Source organism: Mastigoproctus giganteus, chromosome 5 (assembly GCF_048544385.1).
Source record: "Mastigoproctus giganteus isolate SK-2022 chromosome 5, ASM4854438v1, whole genome shotgun sequence".
Lineage (NCBI taxonomy): Eukaryota > Metazoa > Arthropoda > Arachnida > Uropygi > Thelyphonidae > Mastigoproctus > Mastigoproctus giganteus.
In genome coordinates this window covers 220,261,613-220,274,923 of record NC_143579.1, presented here as the reverse complement: position 1 = coordinate 220,274,923, position 13,311 = coordinate 220,261,613, and the positions used below count along the sequence as shown (strand labels likewise).

The 13,311-nt window shown below is 36.4% G+C and overlaps 1 protein-coding gene across 17 annotated transcripts in view; it reads left to right on the top strand.

Annotated features, from left to right (window-relative positions):
• Positions 1-13,311, top strand: part of RhoGAPp190 (Rho GTPase-activating protein 190) — a 744,591-nt gene that overhangs the window by 600,755 nt on the left and 130,525 nt on the right. For all 17 annotated transcript variants that reach the window (XM_090374412.1, XM_090374407.1, XM_090374402.1 and 14 more), the window contains one exon: positions 3,172-3,215. In XM_090374412.1, the coding sequence (XP_090230538.1) occupies positions 3,172-3,215 (44 nt within the window). The remainder of the gene's footprint in view (positions 1-3,171; positions 3,216-13,311) is intronic.

The window sequence follows — 13,311 nt, the reverse complement described above, 5'->3', positions numbered from 1 at the left end:
AAACAAAGATGGGTCAACTGCATTCATCACCTGGGAGAGAAAAGTGCATAGATAGCAGGGAGAGGATTAGTGATAGACACTACATATTAATCACATGCTAATAGAGTTGTATTGAGTGATGAAGGGTAGATCAATTTTTGTATTTGTTAATTTAGCAGCATTATTTGTAGCCTCTTGTGAGGTGAACCAGTTAAAGGTCTTATTCTTGATATAGTATTTCTACTGCCAACATGTTTTTATTCAGAAATGGAAGAAATTGGTTCTAAATTCAAATTTTATGATGAATGCAAAATCCAGGGAGTATGTAAATGGCAGTGTATTGTTAGAAAATATACTGATGCTAGTAGGAAAATTGAATGTTGATACAAGTGTCACACTTATTTTTAAATTGAATTTGGGCCATAACTATGAACCTAATAATAACTTTAGCAGACATATTATATCCACCTGTGTTAAATGAAAGGCAACAAAGGTGATTTTTGAATCACTATTAAAATTGAGTAGAAACTGAGATGATCAGTATCCCCATCTCATCACTAAGAAGCTTTCAGGTCCTGCAACATTTGATATTAAAAGAAAAATTTGTATTGGGTGCAAAAAAAAAACTTACCACCACTATGGAAGCATTTCTGATATCCACACAACGCTCTCCTTTGACAATTGCATGTTACCTGGCAAGAATATTTTACGTGCAAATGACATTGAACGAAATACAGTATTCTTCTCTACCGATTCTTATTTGTAGTGTTTATAGGGTTCCACAATCTACTAAACTATTTTGACATCAATATCATGTTTCAGATATTAAACAAAAGTGTGAGAAATGTAAATGTAAGTTCAAGAACTTATTGAACTTGCTGTGTACAAGTGCTGTGTATGTCACTTTGGTCACAAGAACTTGAATAGTATCATCTGATATCTTAATTAATAGGAATGAAAAAATTGTCAGAAAACTTACCAAGGTTACACGTTCTTGTGACCAAGGTGATCTTTTGTGACTGTGATATTACAAAGACAGCTGTCACTGAAGAAGTGGCAAGAAAATACCACGAAGTGTTTTACCCCATTATGTGCATATTTCCAATTTGGAAATAAACATAATAATACCAACATAGATTTTGAGTGATTGTGCCATATGCCTGGACTCAACACGCACGTGGAAATGTCATTGAACATGTCTTTATGTTCAGTTTGCTAGCTGACACCAAGTGGTCAGAGAAAATGCCCTAATGCATGCATCATGTTTTAAGCTCACATACAGTTAACAATGTTTATTGTCAAAATGAGGTGTTGGAACAATGAATACATGCTAATGTATTCTGCTGTATAACAAACTATACTATACTATACTACCGAGTAGTCAAAAGTTTATAATTATATATCGACTTCATCTGATTAAAAAAAAAAAAAAAAAACATGATTGCCCTAACCTTCAACCTAGCCATGAGTTGACACTGACCAATTGCTGAACTTATTATCTATGCTTAGTTCATTGTTATTTGTGCTATTTTCAGTTAAGTAAATTGTGGAGTCAAATAATTTCTCACCATGGGACAGATACCAGACGGTTTATTCATTTCTTTCCTAAGTTGACATAAATTTACTGTGAGATGTTTTCAATGTCAACGAAAAGCAAAACAACTTTTGACTACTATAAAAGCTTCTACTCAGATGTGAGATTGCCTATTCATGTTTCTGTGATTTTGAAAAATTACACTTTGTTTATAAATATGTTTTCTGTTTTTTGCTGTGGGGCAGTCATGCAAAGTCAGAGGAACTTACAGCTAGAGGGATTTAGAAAAGTTTTTCTCTACAGCACTCCACAATTTTTTTCTTATCTGTGAAACTTTTTTTGCCATATGTTCTACTATTTTCTAAACTGTTTACCATTCCTTTTCCCATTGATAATAGAAAATTTTAAAATATCACCTGTAAGATACCCCAGCCTTTTAGATTGCAGAATGATCATCTAGCACAGTGTTTCTCAAACTTTTCATTGCTGCAGCACATTTTTAAAAATGGTAAAATTTTGCAACACACTACAATCACTATACTCATATATTCACAAACAGGAAGTTATTTTTGTTGGGTATATTTAATATACACGTATTGTTTTAAATGGTTTTAATATCTCTTTTTTGAACATATATGAATTACATGAAATTTAAAAGAAATTTGTTGAACAAATAGGTGAACTAGGAATAAAAGTGTAATGTAACATTGACCACTGGAAGGTGATTTTCTGCGGCTCACCTGCAGGTTGAGAAACACTGATCTAGCATGATAAGTCTTCGGTCATTTAGATTTTGTTTGTTCATTGATATTTATATTGGCTGGACACTATATTATTTCATCTAAAGAACTTGAATGCAGTTTGATTTATTTCAAACATTATGAATCTCTCTCTCTCTCTCTCTCTCTCTCTCTCTCTCTCTCTCTCTCTCTCTCTCTCTCACACACACACACACACACACACACACACACACACACACACACACACACACACACACACGTAACTTTTGTGGATCTTTTCAATGCACAAAAAGATACATGCCCTTTTAAATTTGTTAGTAGAATTGTCCATGTCCAAAAGCCTAGCTAGTGCCAAATCTGTTAAATCTTTGATTATTTCAAAGGAAAAATTTAGTAATCCCAAATTTTTCCTTTGAAATAATCAAAGTGTCTGGTACAGGGTGGTTGAAAATACAAAAAGAGCATTTTTCAAAGTGTCCGTGCTGTAGAGTGTGTGCGCTTTGGAGAGGCCATTCAACGTCAGAAGTTTTACTCCTGCTTCATCTCCCAAGTTGGTAATTATCTCTGTGTTTGATGTATGAGCTAGTTGTGTTATATGATAATAAGCCATAAAGAATTTACTCATTGCAGTGGAAAGTAAAATGTGAAACATTGCATGAATTTACTAACTTGCTTTTGTATACCTTACTGTAACATATTATTTTAAAATGCCATACTCATGTAGCTGTTTGAGTAGTCATTTGATTTTTTTTTTTTATGTGTTACCAGTCTACAGTATTGATTTCTTAACATTTGGATACTCATTAACCTTTCATTTGGATATTTAAATCCATTAAAAATTTTAAAAAATAATAAAGTTAACTCTTTTGTGTTGCATTTTATTCTTCTTTTTCATATTAAGATATATCTCTTTTTTAGCCAAATTACAAAGTTACCTTCCATTACAAGATGAAGATTCAAAGGTAAACGTATTCCTTTTTTCATTTATATCTTAGATTGCTATTTTCTGCATGCCCCATGTACCATTCTTTTAAAAAAAAAAAATAAATAAAAAAAAAACCCTATCATTTATACCTTCTGTGGAAGGTATAAATGATAGGTTTTTTTATTTTGGTAGATACAGAAAAGGCCAGCTTCCTTGCATCATTTGCCATTATAATACTAATTACTAATACCCAACATTGTACTAGTACTTACAATTGTTAGTAGAATAATAATAATAATTACTTACAAAAAAAGCCCTGGTCACTTCTGGGGGTTTTCTTTGAAGACCCAGTCTAATTGAGAAAATGACAACACCACAGACTCCAACTCAGTAAAAAGACAAAACACAGAAACTGTCATATAGCTGTCCCTTCCTATCTCGCATCCATCCAACAAAGATGTCGGGAAAATGACACCCTTCTTTTTCTGTGAAGGATTTATTAAGATCTGGAGATATCCTTTTGGATGTATTATGTACCAATCACTCAGAGCAACTTTTAAAAAAACAAAATGTGATAGAATGATGATGCTATTATATCCAGAATAGCAAGATGCCATGCAAACTTAAATGTGTCATAATGAATTATATCTGAGTAGAATCTGTTGCTTGTCTCAGAAAAAGAAATCTGTTCAGAGTTACAGGATCAAAGAATAACTGCCATAAAGCACATTTCAATCAGAAAGAAAGAAAATATAGTTGCATAGTAATTAAATGTGCTAGGTGCATAGTAATTAAATTTGTTGAACTTTAAGTGTGAATCAAGTCTTAAAATGCAGACATTGTGATGATGTGCCTCAGATATAAGGGATTCAGAATGTGAATATGGTGAGGGCAGGGGGGGGGATTATGTTCTTAGTTCAGAAGCACATAAAATCTAAGGCAATGCTTCCAATGGACATTGGTGACCAGTGCAATGTTGAGTTCAGTTTGGTGTGATATAAGCACTAGGAGGACAGTGAAAGTGTGCCAGTAAATTAGAATGACTTATAAAATGAAGGACTTAAACTTACCAGATATTAACTGGACCTTGTGGGTTGGTCACTTGCACAGCTGAAAGACTTTGTGGGTTTATTGACTGATTGTTTCCTACACCAGCATGTTAGGGACGTAGCAAGAGAAAACAATACTCTTGATCTGGTTATCAGCAGCGATCCTTCATGCATTAAGATTTTACAGGTAAAAGAACCACTAGGTGGCAGTGATCACAGTGTATTTGGGTTGTGGGATTTGAGGGGGAAGATAAAACTTGGAATACAAATCTAAATAACATCAAGGGGTGTGTCAGGGTAGTAAACTACAGATTACTTAGTCTCAACTGTGTCCACTGTAATGTTAGTAGCGTTGTCAATAAAATGGCCAAATTTGAACTCCTGGTTAGAACTGATGCTGATATTATAAGGCTAACAGAAATGTGGTACCACCTGGAAATTGGTGATGACGAGTTCCGCTACAGTATGTATGTATGAGGCATTTAGGAAAGATAGAAGGGGTGGAGGGATCATGCTTCTTATAAATGCCACGAGCACGAAAAGAGCTTTTGCTGAGTCTGAGGTTCTGTGTGGTGTGAGTTAGTCAGAAGCAAAGGAATAATGAGAGTGGGGGTAATCTAAAGACCCTCAATGATTGGAATAAGTGGAAAGAAAACTTTTTTAAATAAACTAGATGATTATTATTTGTGCCAGCATGTTAGAGAAAGTACTAGGGATGAGAATATTCTTGACCTCATGATACTAACAAATCAGATAACATCACAGGACTTAAGGTACAGAAACACCATTATCACAAAGTGACTATGCAGTTGTCACTTGGAAGATGAAGGAAGATGTTGCAGTAGTTAAAGGTAAAGGCACGGGTTTTAACTTCAGAAGAGGGGATTTTTACAGTTTAAGATGCTATGGTGTTTTGTGGGAGGTGCCACCAGTGGTTTTCCACATTCTTCATTTTTCTTGACACTTTGTGAAGAAGTACAGAATCTCTGTAAAAGCTAGAAAAGTGTAATGTCTGGCTTGCATAAGTAATGTTATGTTCTGTTGTTGTGTCTCTGGCTACTTGGCTGCAGGGCCCCTTATGGGACAGTGTGTTGCCCACCACCATCACTGGGAAGTGAGCCAGGTTGTCCATCATACTCTGGCTGACCTCTGCCAGGGTTGCCTGAGTTTCCTGGCAGAGACCAAGTAAAAAAAAAAAAAAAAAAAAAAGGGTGTTTATTGTTAGAAAGGAGAAGAGGGAGTATAGAGAAGAGTAGGTCTGATTGTAGGGATAAAGCATTGGTGGACGACGGAGAAGAATATCCACCAAGATTAAGGTGCTATATGGCATCTGTGAAATGGGCAGATTGCCAGGGGATGGCAAATACATTTGAATTATGGAATACATTTAAAGCAAAAATTACAGAAGCCATGAATGCATACATACCTTTAAGAAAATATCACAGGAGAAGGATGCCAACATGGATGACTGCAGAGCTGGCTGGTCAAAAAGAGCAATAAAAGATAGCATGGGACAGTTACAGAGTGATGAAAAGTACTGAAGCTTACAACAGGTACAAATTGATCTGTAATAGTGCCACAAATAAGGTCAGGGAGGCCAAGGCTGCATATGTGAAGGCATTGGCTAAGAGAGCAAAGAATGGGGAAAGGAATTTTTCGTGTATGTGAATATGAGGAAGGAAAAAGCCAATCAGATCATAGCCGTGTGCACTGGGTGCAGGAAAGTGATGTTGCAGATGAATTGAATAAGCACTTTGCATTGTTCTTTACTAATGAAAGACCCTTCATGCTGAGAAGAAGCTGTGCAAGGGAGGCTGAGCCATATGAAATTAGTGATGATGTAATTACTGATGATTGTTTATTAGAAACACTTTTTGAACATGATAGCAAGTGAGGTTCCTGGGGTTGATGGCATACATCCTGTAGTTTTGAGGGAGAGTGCAAGGGAGTGTACTGAACCATTGTGGTTAATTATGAAGGCATCTTTGGACTCTGTGGGGGGGGGGAATTCCTTTGGATTGGAGAAGTGCCAACGTATTGCCAATACATAAAAATGGTTCTAAGAATGAAGTTGGTAACTACAGACCAGTTAGTCTGACTTCAATGGTAGGAAAAATCTTAGAGGCAATGACTAAGAGTGCAATACTGGGTCATTTACATAGATAATAGCATTCTGAAGGACACACAATATAAGGGAAAATCATGTTTAACTGACATAGTTGGCTATTTTGACATAGTTTTTCATGAATTGGATTTAGGGAACAATTTCAACATAGTTTATTTGGATTTTAGCAAAGCATTTGACTCTGTCCTTCATTAGAGGTTACTTAGATAGTATGAATCAGAGCTCAATACTCAATATGTTCTACGTTGATAATAATATTAGTAAATTAATAAGAGGAGATTACCTCAATATAGTACGTGGAACACTTCCGTATGATACCCTCCAGAAATTAAAACGAAAAAATCGACAACTTACCGGTACATTAAAGTAAAATATAAATAATTAAATAATCAATTTAACACAATTCAAAACAATTAAAATTCAAATTAACGCAATTAAAAGAATCTAACGAAAATATTCAAAACGATTTTCCTTCCTGAAGCTGACAATGCTTTTCGACCAACTGACGTGATCACAGGAATGAAAATTACCGAATCAGGCTAAACCTGCAACTTAAATAGTGATTATATGTCTTCGCGCATGCGCGTAAAGGTCCACGCATCGGAGATCAAATATGGCCGCCGAACATTGACAGAATTCTCGTGTAATTTAATTTCAACGGTTTCTGCAATTAATAGTCGCGTATAATTACGTTGAACGTTAAGTATTTTGGCCTCATTAAATAAAGAGGTATGTTTTTCGTTAATGGCATGAAAGGCTAATTCTGACGCTGCTGAACGAGAAGCACGAACTGAGGCTTCGTGTTGATTTACACGAATATTAAGAGAAAACCGCGTCGAACCCTGGTAAGATGAGTCGCAATCACCGCAAGAAATGTTGTATACTAGATCATTAATTTGTGTTGCGAACGCGGAAAGAACCGAGCGATTGTTCAGTATAGTGTGTAACTTCCGTATAGGCCTAGCTATAATTTTAAATTCGGTATCTTTAAGGAATCTGTTAAGCTGTTTGTGCCACTGTTCAACATATGGGACAGAAATAAAGTATTTTTTGATATTACTATTGTTGATTGGTGTAGTATTTTTTATCCTATCCTTAGCTTGTACCCTAATTCGATTTATTGTGTTAATGGGATAACCCCTGTTCAAGAATCTGCTAGTTAATATTTGTATTTCTGAGTCCAAAGCAGAATCCGTCGTTGAATATTTATAGGCATTTAGAAATTGATTAAAGATAATCGATCTTTTGTAGGTGAACGGGTGGTAGCTATTATAATGTAGAAGCATACCGGTGTTTGTGGGTTTTCGATAGATGCTAAATTGTATTTTGTTCGAGTCCCGGGTAAGCGTGAAATTTAGAAAGTTTAATGATTAGTATCCGTATCTTCCCTTTCCAATGTAAATTTGAGTCTAGAATGAATATTATTAAACGAATGTAAAATGTCTTGGATAGTACTACTATCAGTAATAACTAGAACATCGTCTAAATACCTCCCATAGTATGTGATACGGGGACGAAAAGGTGTCAAATGTATCTGCTCAATCGTTGAGAGATAGATCTCTGACATTAAGCCACTCAGGCTCAAACCCATTGGTAATCCAAAAATTTGTTTGTACACCTTGTCTCGAAAGGTGATGTAGTTAGCCTCAACTAATAGTTTAATTAAGTGAAAAATTTCCTTAGTGGGCAGCTTCGTATAATTAATCGGTGTCGAGTTTTTATTTAACATATCCCAAATAATATCTAATGTGTATTCAACGTTTACATTCGTATATAATGAGGTAACATCTAATGAGAATAAATTGTCATTGTCGCCGAGTCTACAGTCTTTAAGATTATTAAATAATGTATCGTAATTCTTAATCCCAAATTGTATAACCTGTCTAAAAGGTTTTATAATATTATATACATGTGTGGCTAAGGCTGAAAATGCCGAGTTCCTGTAGGAAACAATAGATCAAATCGGAAATCCAGGCTTGTGTAATTTTACCTGACCAAAAAGTGCAGGAATATTGTATGTTCTGGACTTCAATTCCTTCAACTGAACCATAGTAATGTAGTCGTTTTTACGATATGTGGTTAACATTTTATTGTATTGATTTACCAAATTGGTAAACAGTGCCGGGTCCACTTCACGATAAGTGGAGGTATCAGACACAACTGAATCTAACTTATTAATATAATCATGTTTATCTAGTATTACCACTGTATCTCCTTTATCTGCCCTCTGTATAATAATGTCCTTATTTTCTCGAAGTTCTCTTAAAGCTGAACTGTCATGTGTATTCAATTTAGGAAGTCGCGTTTCTTTTATGTTATTCACTACTTGGTTAACTTGTTGAATAAATACATCTTTTTGTGGAACACTACGAAGTCCAAATTCAATATCAATTACGCATTGTTTTTTTTGGCAGCTTTCGAGGTGGTAAATTATAATTTAATCCTTTGGATAAAAGTGAAAAAGGTTAGAGATTATTTAATTATTTATATTTTACTTTAATTTTTTAATTATTTATATTTTACTTTAATTATTTAATTATTTATATTTTACTTTAATGTACCGGTAAGTTGTCGATTTTTTCGTTTTTTCCGTTTTAATTTCTGGAGGGTATCATACGGAAGTGTTCCACGTACTATATTGAGGTAATCTCCTCTTATTAATTTACTAATATTAGAGGTTACTATATAAGCTTGAACAGGTTGAAATTACTGGTAAGATTCTAAGATGGATTACTGGGTGGCTGCAGGACACAAGGCATTGAGGTGTAATTAATGGATATTTTTCAGATTGGTGTAACATCAGGAGTGGGGTCCCTCAGGAATCAATTCTTGAACGACTGTTGTTTCTCATTTTCATAAATGACGTCGACAAAGGGATAGAAGGTGTAATATCAAATTTTGCGGATGACATGAAGGTTGGTAAGTGCCATTTAATGATAAGTGCCAGGCAGTGCTCCTTCAGGATGACTTGAACAGACTTCAAAGATGGTTAGAGAACTGGCAGCTATGTTTTATTACTGCTAAATACAAGGTCTTACTTACACTTGTAGAATAGCAACCCCTGTATAAAGTATACACTTGTTGGAGTTGAATTAAAACAGTGGAGAAGGAAAGGGATCTGGGGGTTACAATACAGGAAGATATGAAATTTTCTGAACAGTGTAAACGGGCAACCAGGAGAGCCCGTGGTGTCCTATCAATGATTTATCGAACATTATACTGTAGAGATAGGTAGGACAATCCCATTGTATAAAGCAATTGTAAGACCACATTTAGCATTAGCATTAGTAGAGGCATATGATGCAAGAAAGCAAGCTCATGCAGCATCAGCAAAAAAAAACCCATTTTACCCCTCCATTCGTTCGAAATACCTGTCCAGCTGAGCCTTAAATTTATTTAGGCTATCAGCTTGACCAACAAGGGATGGAAGTCTGTTCCACGAACCAAATACCTGTTGACTAAAGGCAAATTTCCGCACGTCTATCCTATATCTGTCTTAACTCAATCTGAATTTATGCGCTCTCAGGTGATTATTCTGAGAAAGAGGAAGAAACCCATCGGCATTGAGCATGCTCAAACCATTCAAAACTTTATATACCTCTATTCGATCACCTCGCCAGTGCCTAGTCTCCAGACACTGTAATATGCAAAACTTAAGCCTTTCTTCATAAGAGCAACCCTTTGTTCCGGCAGCTCTACATCCTTCTTGAAATAAGGCTTCCAGACCTGTATACAGTACTCAAGGTGTGGCCTGACCATTGCCTTATACAAGGAAATAATCACCTCCTTATCCCTGCTAGAAAAATTACTGTATATCATTGACAAGACACCATGAGCTACTCCTGCAGCCCATCTGCACTGCTTAAAGAACTTCATATCTGATTGCACAATTAACCCCAGGTCCTTTTCATTCTCTACCACTGTCAGTGTAGTACCACAGAATTGATACATTGCTCTGGGGTTGCTGTTTCCCATATGTAGTACTTTACATTTGTCAATGTTAAACTTCATTTGCCACCTCTCAGCCCATCTGCTCAACCTTTTAAGATCTGTTGCAGCAGCAGCAGCAGCATAGCGTCAGTAGTGTCCTTAACAACCCTGCCAACCTTTGTATTGTCGGCAAACTTGAACATTAAGCTTGGTATACCATCATCAATATCATTTATAAATACAGAAAACAACAATGGACCCAACACTGAACCCTGAGAGACTCCACTAATAACATTAGTCCACGATGAGCACTGTCCATTGATTACCACTCTGTCTTCTCCCCATCAACCATCCCTTTATCCATAGCAGCAATTTGCCTCCAATGCCACACTGCTCAATTTGTGCAGCAGTCTTCCATGTGCAACAGTATCAAAAGCCTTTCTAAAATTCAAATATATAATATCAAAGTTATTCCCTGCATCCAGTTCTTTTGTAACTGCATCATAGTATCCAATCATATTGGTCAGGAAAGACTTTCCCTTAACAAAACCATGCTGTGTTTGAGCTATAATTGAAGTCTTGTCTAGATGATCCTGCAGTGCTTCTTTAGCCAGAGCCTCCATTAATTTTCCTGGAACAGAAGTTAAACTCACAGGTCTATAATTACTTGTGTCAGACTTTGATCCTCCTTTCTGAATTGGGGTCACATTTGCATATCTCCAGGCTATGGGTACCTCCCCTTAGTCCAAGGAAGCTCTCATAATTATGGTTAAGGGTTTGCTTACTTCCTTTGCTGCCTCCTTTAATATAACTGGATAGATCCCATCCACCCCAGGTGCCTTTCTGGTGTTTATCTTAAACAATTTCTCCTTCACTTTACTCTCAGTTATTATAAGATTATCTAGCTTACTTCCAGAGTTGAATACACCTCTGGCATTTCCTGAATAACTCCTCATGTGAATCTCGCTGAATAACTCCTCATGTGTGAATGTCGATGCAAAATATTCATTTAGTTTGTTAGCTACCTAAGCAGGATCATCAACAATTGAACCATCAATATCAAGTGGACCAATCTGATTTAACCCCTTTCTTCTAGAGTTTACATAAGTAAAGAACTCTTTGCTGTTTTTCTTTGCATCCTTTGCCAAAGATTTCTCGTAATCTGCCTATGCCTGCCTAATCTCCTTTGTAACTTGGTTACATATCGGCTTATATCTATCATAGGCTTCTGTGTCACATGTTAATTCATATGTATCCCATGCATTTTTCTTCTCTGCCATATGTCTCATTAGTTCATCTGACATCCATTTAGGCTTAAACCTTGAACAATATTTCTTTGTTGGTATGTTCTTTGAATAAGTTCTTTGAATGCTTCCTATTTTGAATTTGCTGTTGGTAACGTCATCAGTTGGTCCCACTGTATAGAATTTAAATAATTTCTCAGACCATTGTAGTCGCCTTTATGAAAGCAAAAACCCTTCCCTTTACCCCTGATGGTAGTTACCTCTTTGAGTAAATCCCACTTCAGCACAATGTGATCAGTGCCACCTAGTGGTTCCTTTATCTTCAGATTCTTAAGCCATGGAGAATCACTACTGATAATCAGATCAAGAGTATTACTCCTCTAGTTGCCTCCCGAACATGCCGATGTAGAAAACAATCATCCAGTAAATCCACAAAAGTCTTGCTAGTGTGTGAGTGACCAACCCACAAATTCCAGTCAGTATCTGGGAAATTAAAATCCCCCATTATAAGACTCTGATTTACTGGCCCACTCTATTTCCCTGTACATTTTCTTATTATACTCATCAGAGTCATTAGGCCTATAGCACACTCCTACTCAATTTTTTTCTCCCAATACTTATGTCACACCAAACTGACTCGACGCTACACTGTCCAGCGATGTCGACTGGCTTCACTTCCTTGTATTTTATGTGTTTCTTAACTAATAGCATAACCCCTCCTCCCTTCCTATCCTGTCTATCCTTTCTGTACACATTGTACTCCCCAAATTCCAGTTCTGCATTCCTTATATCTGTGTGACACCACGTCTCTGATATCCCAACAATATCTGCCTTTGATGTTTTGAGCAATACCTCAAATTCATCAAATTTATTTACCAAACTCCTAGCATTGGTGTACACGCAAGTGTACATGCGCCTGTTCCTATTCTTAGCTACCCTAACACAACCCATGTGTTTACTTGTACCGCAATGACTCCCAGCAGTCTCTGGAATACCCTGCATCTTGTTTCCAGGCAGCTGCTGCTCATTCCAATTGAAGCAGTGCAAGAATCACTTTCACCTCTGCCAGTGGCTATTGTTAATCTATCAGTCCTTGTATCCCCCCCAAGCTAGCAGTTTTCCGACCCACCTAACACTGCCTCGTTAGCATCAGCAAATATTCTTGCACCCTTTCTATTTAAATGTATCCTATCCCTGTAGAAGGAGTCTCTCCTGTTAACAATATTTATTCCTAAGTAAATTTGCCATATTTAAACTAATTGCCTGATCATTATTAAGGTCCCATATTGCATCTAGGGCATATTGGTCTTCATTGCTCTTTTTGAGCCTAACTAGTTTTCTTTTATAGATGACAACCGGAGACGAAAAATGTACTTCTGTCTCAGGGCATGTTCTTATTTAATTTTATGTAGTTAATCCTTCACGTTTACTTTTGCTTTTTATTAATTTTAGACCCTAATCACGGATCTCCGTGGTGAGCACTGAAATTATAAGCTTTTGCTGGAAATTTCTAAGTACAGTCAAGGTGAATAGGCACCTCAGATCACAACTTGGCGATGGTCTCTTCTCCAATGGAGCCTTTCTCTCAAGGCCATTCCCCACGTCATGTTGTTTGGTATTACAAGAATGCAAGCTGGGATAATCTCCAAGATTTTGTTTCTTCTTTTCATTGCTCAGATTACTGTTTCAAAAGGTCTGATGTCAACATTTGCTCAGATTGTATCAATGAAATTATTCTTGTAGGGATGGAATCTTTTATTCCACACTCCACCTTAAAGTCTCGCC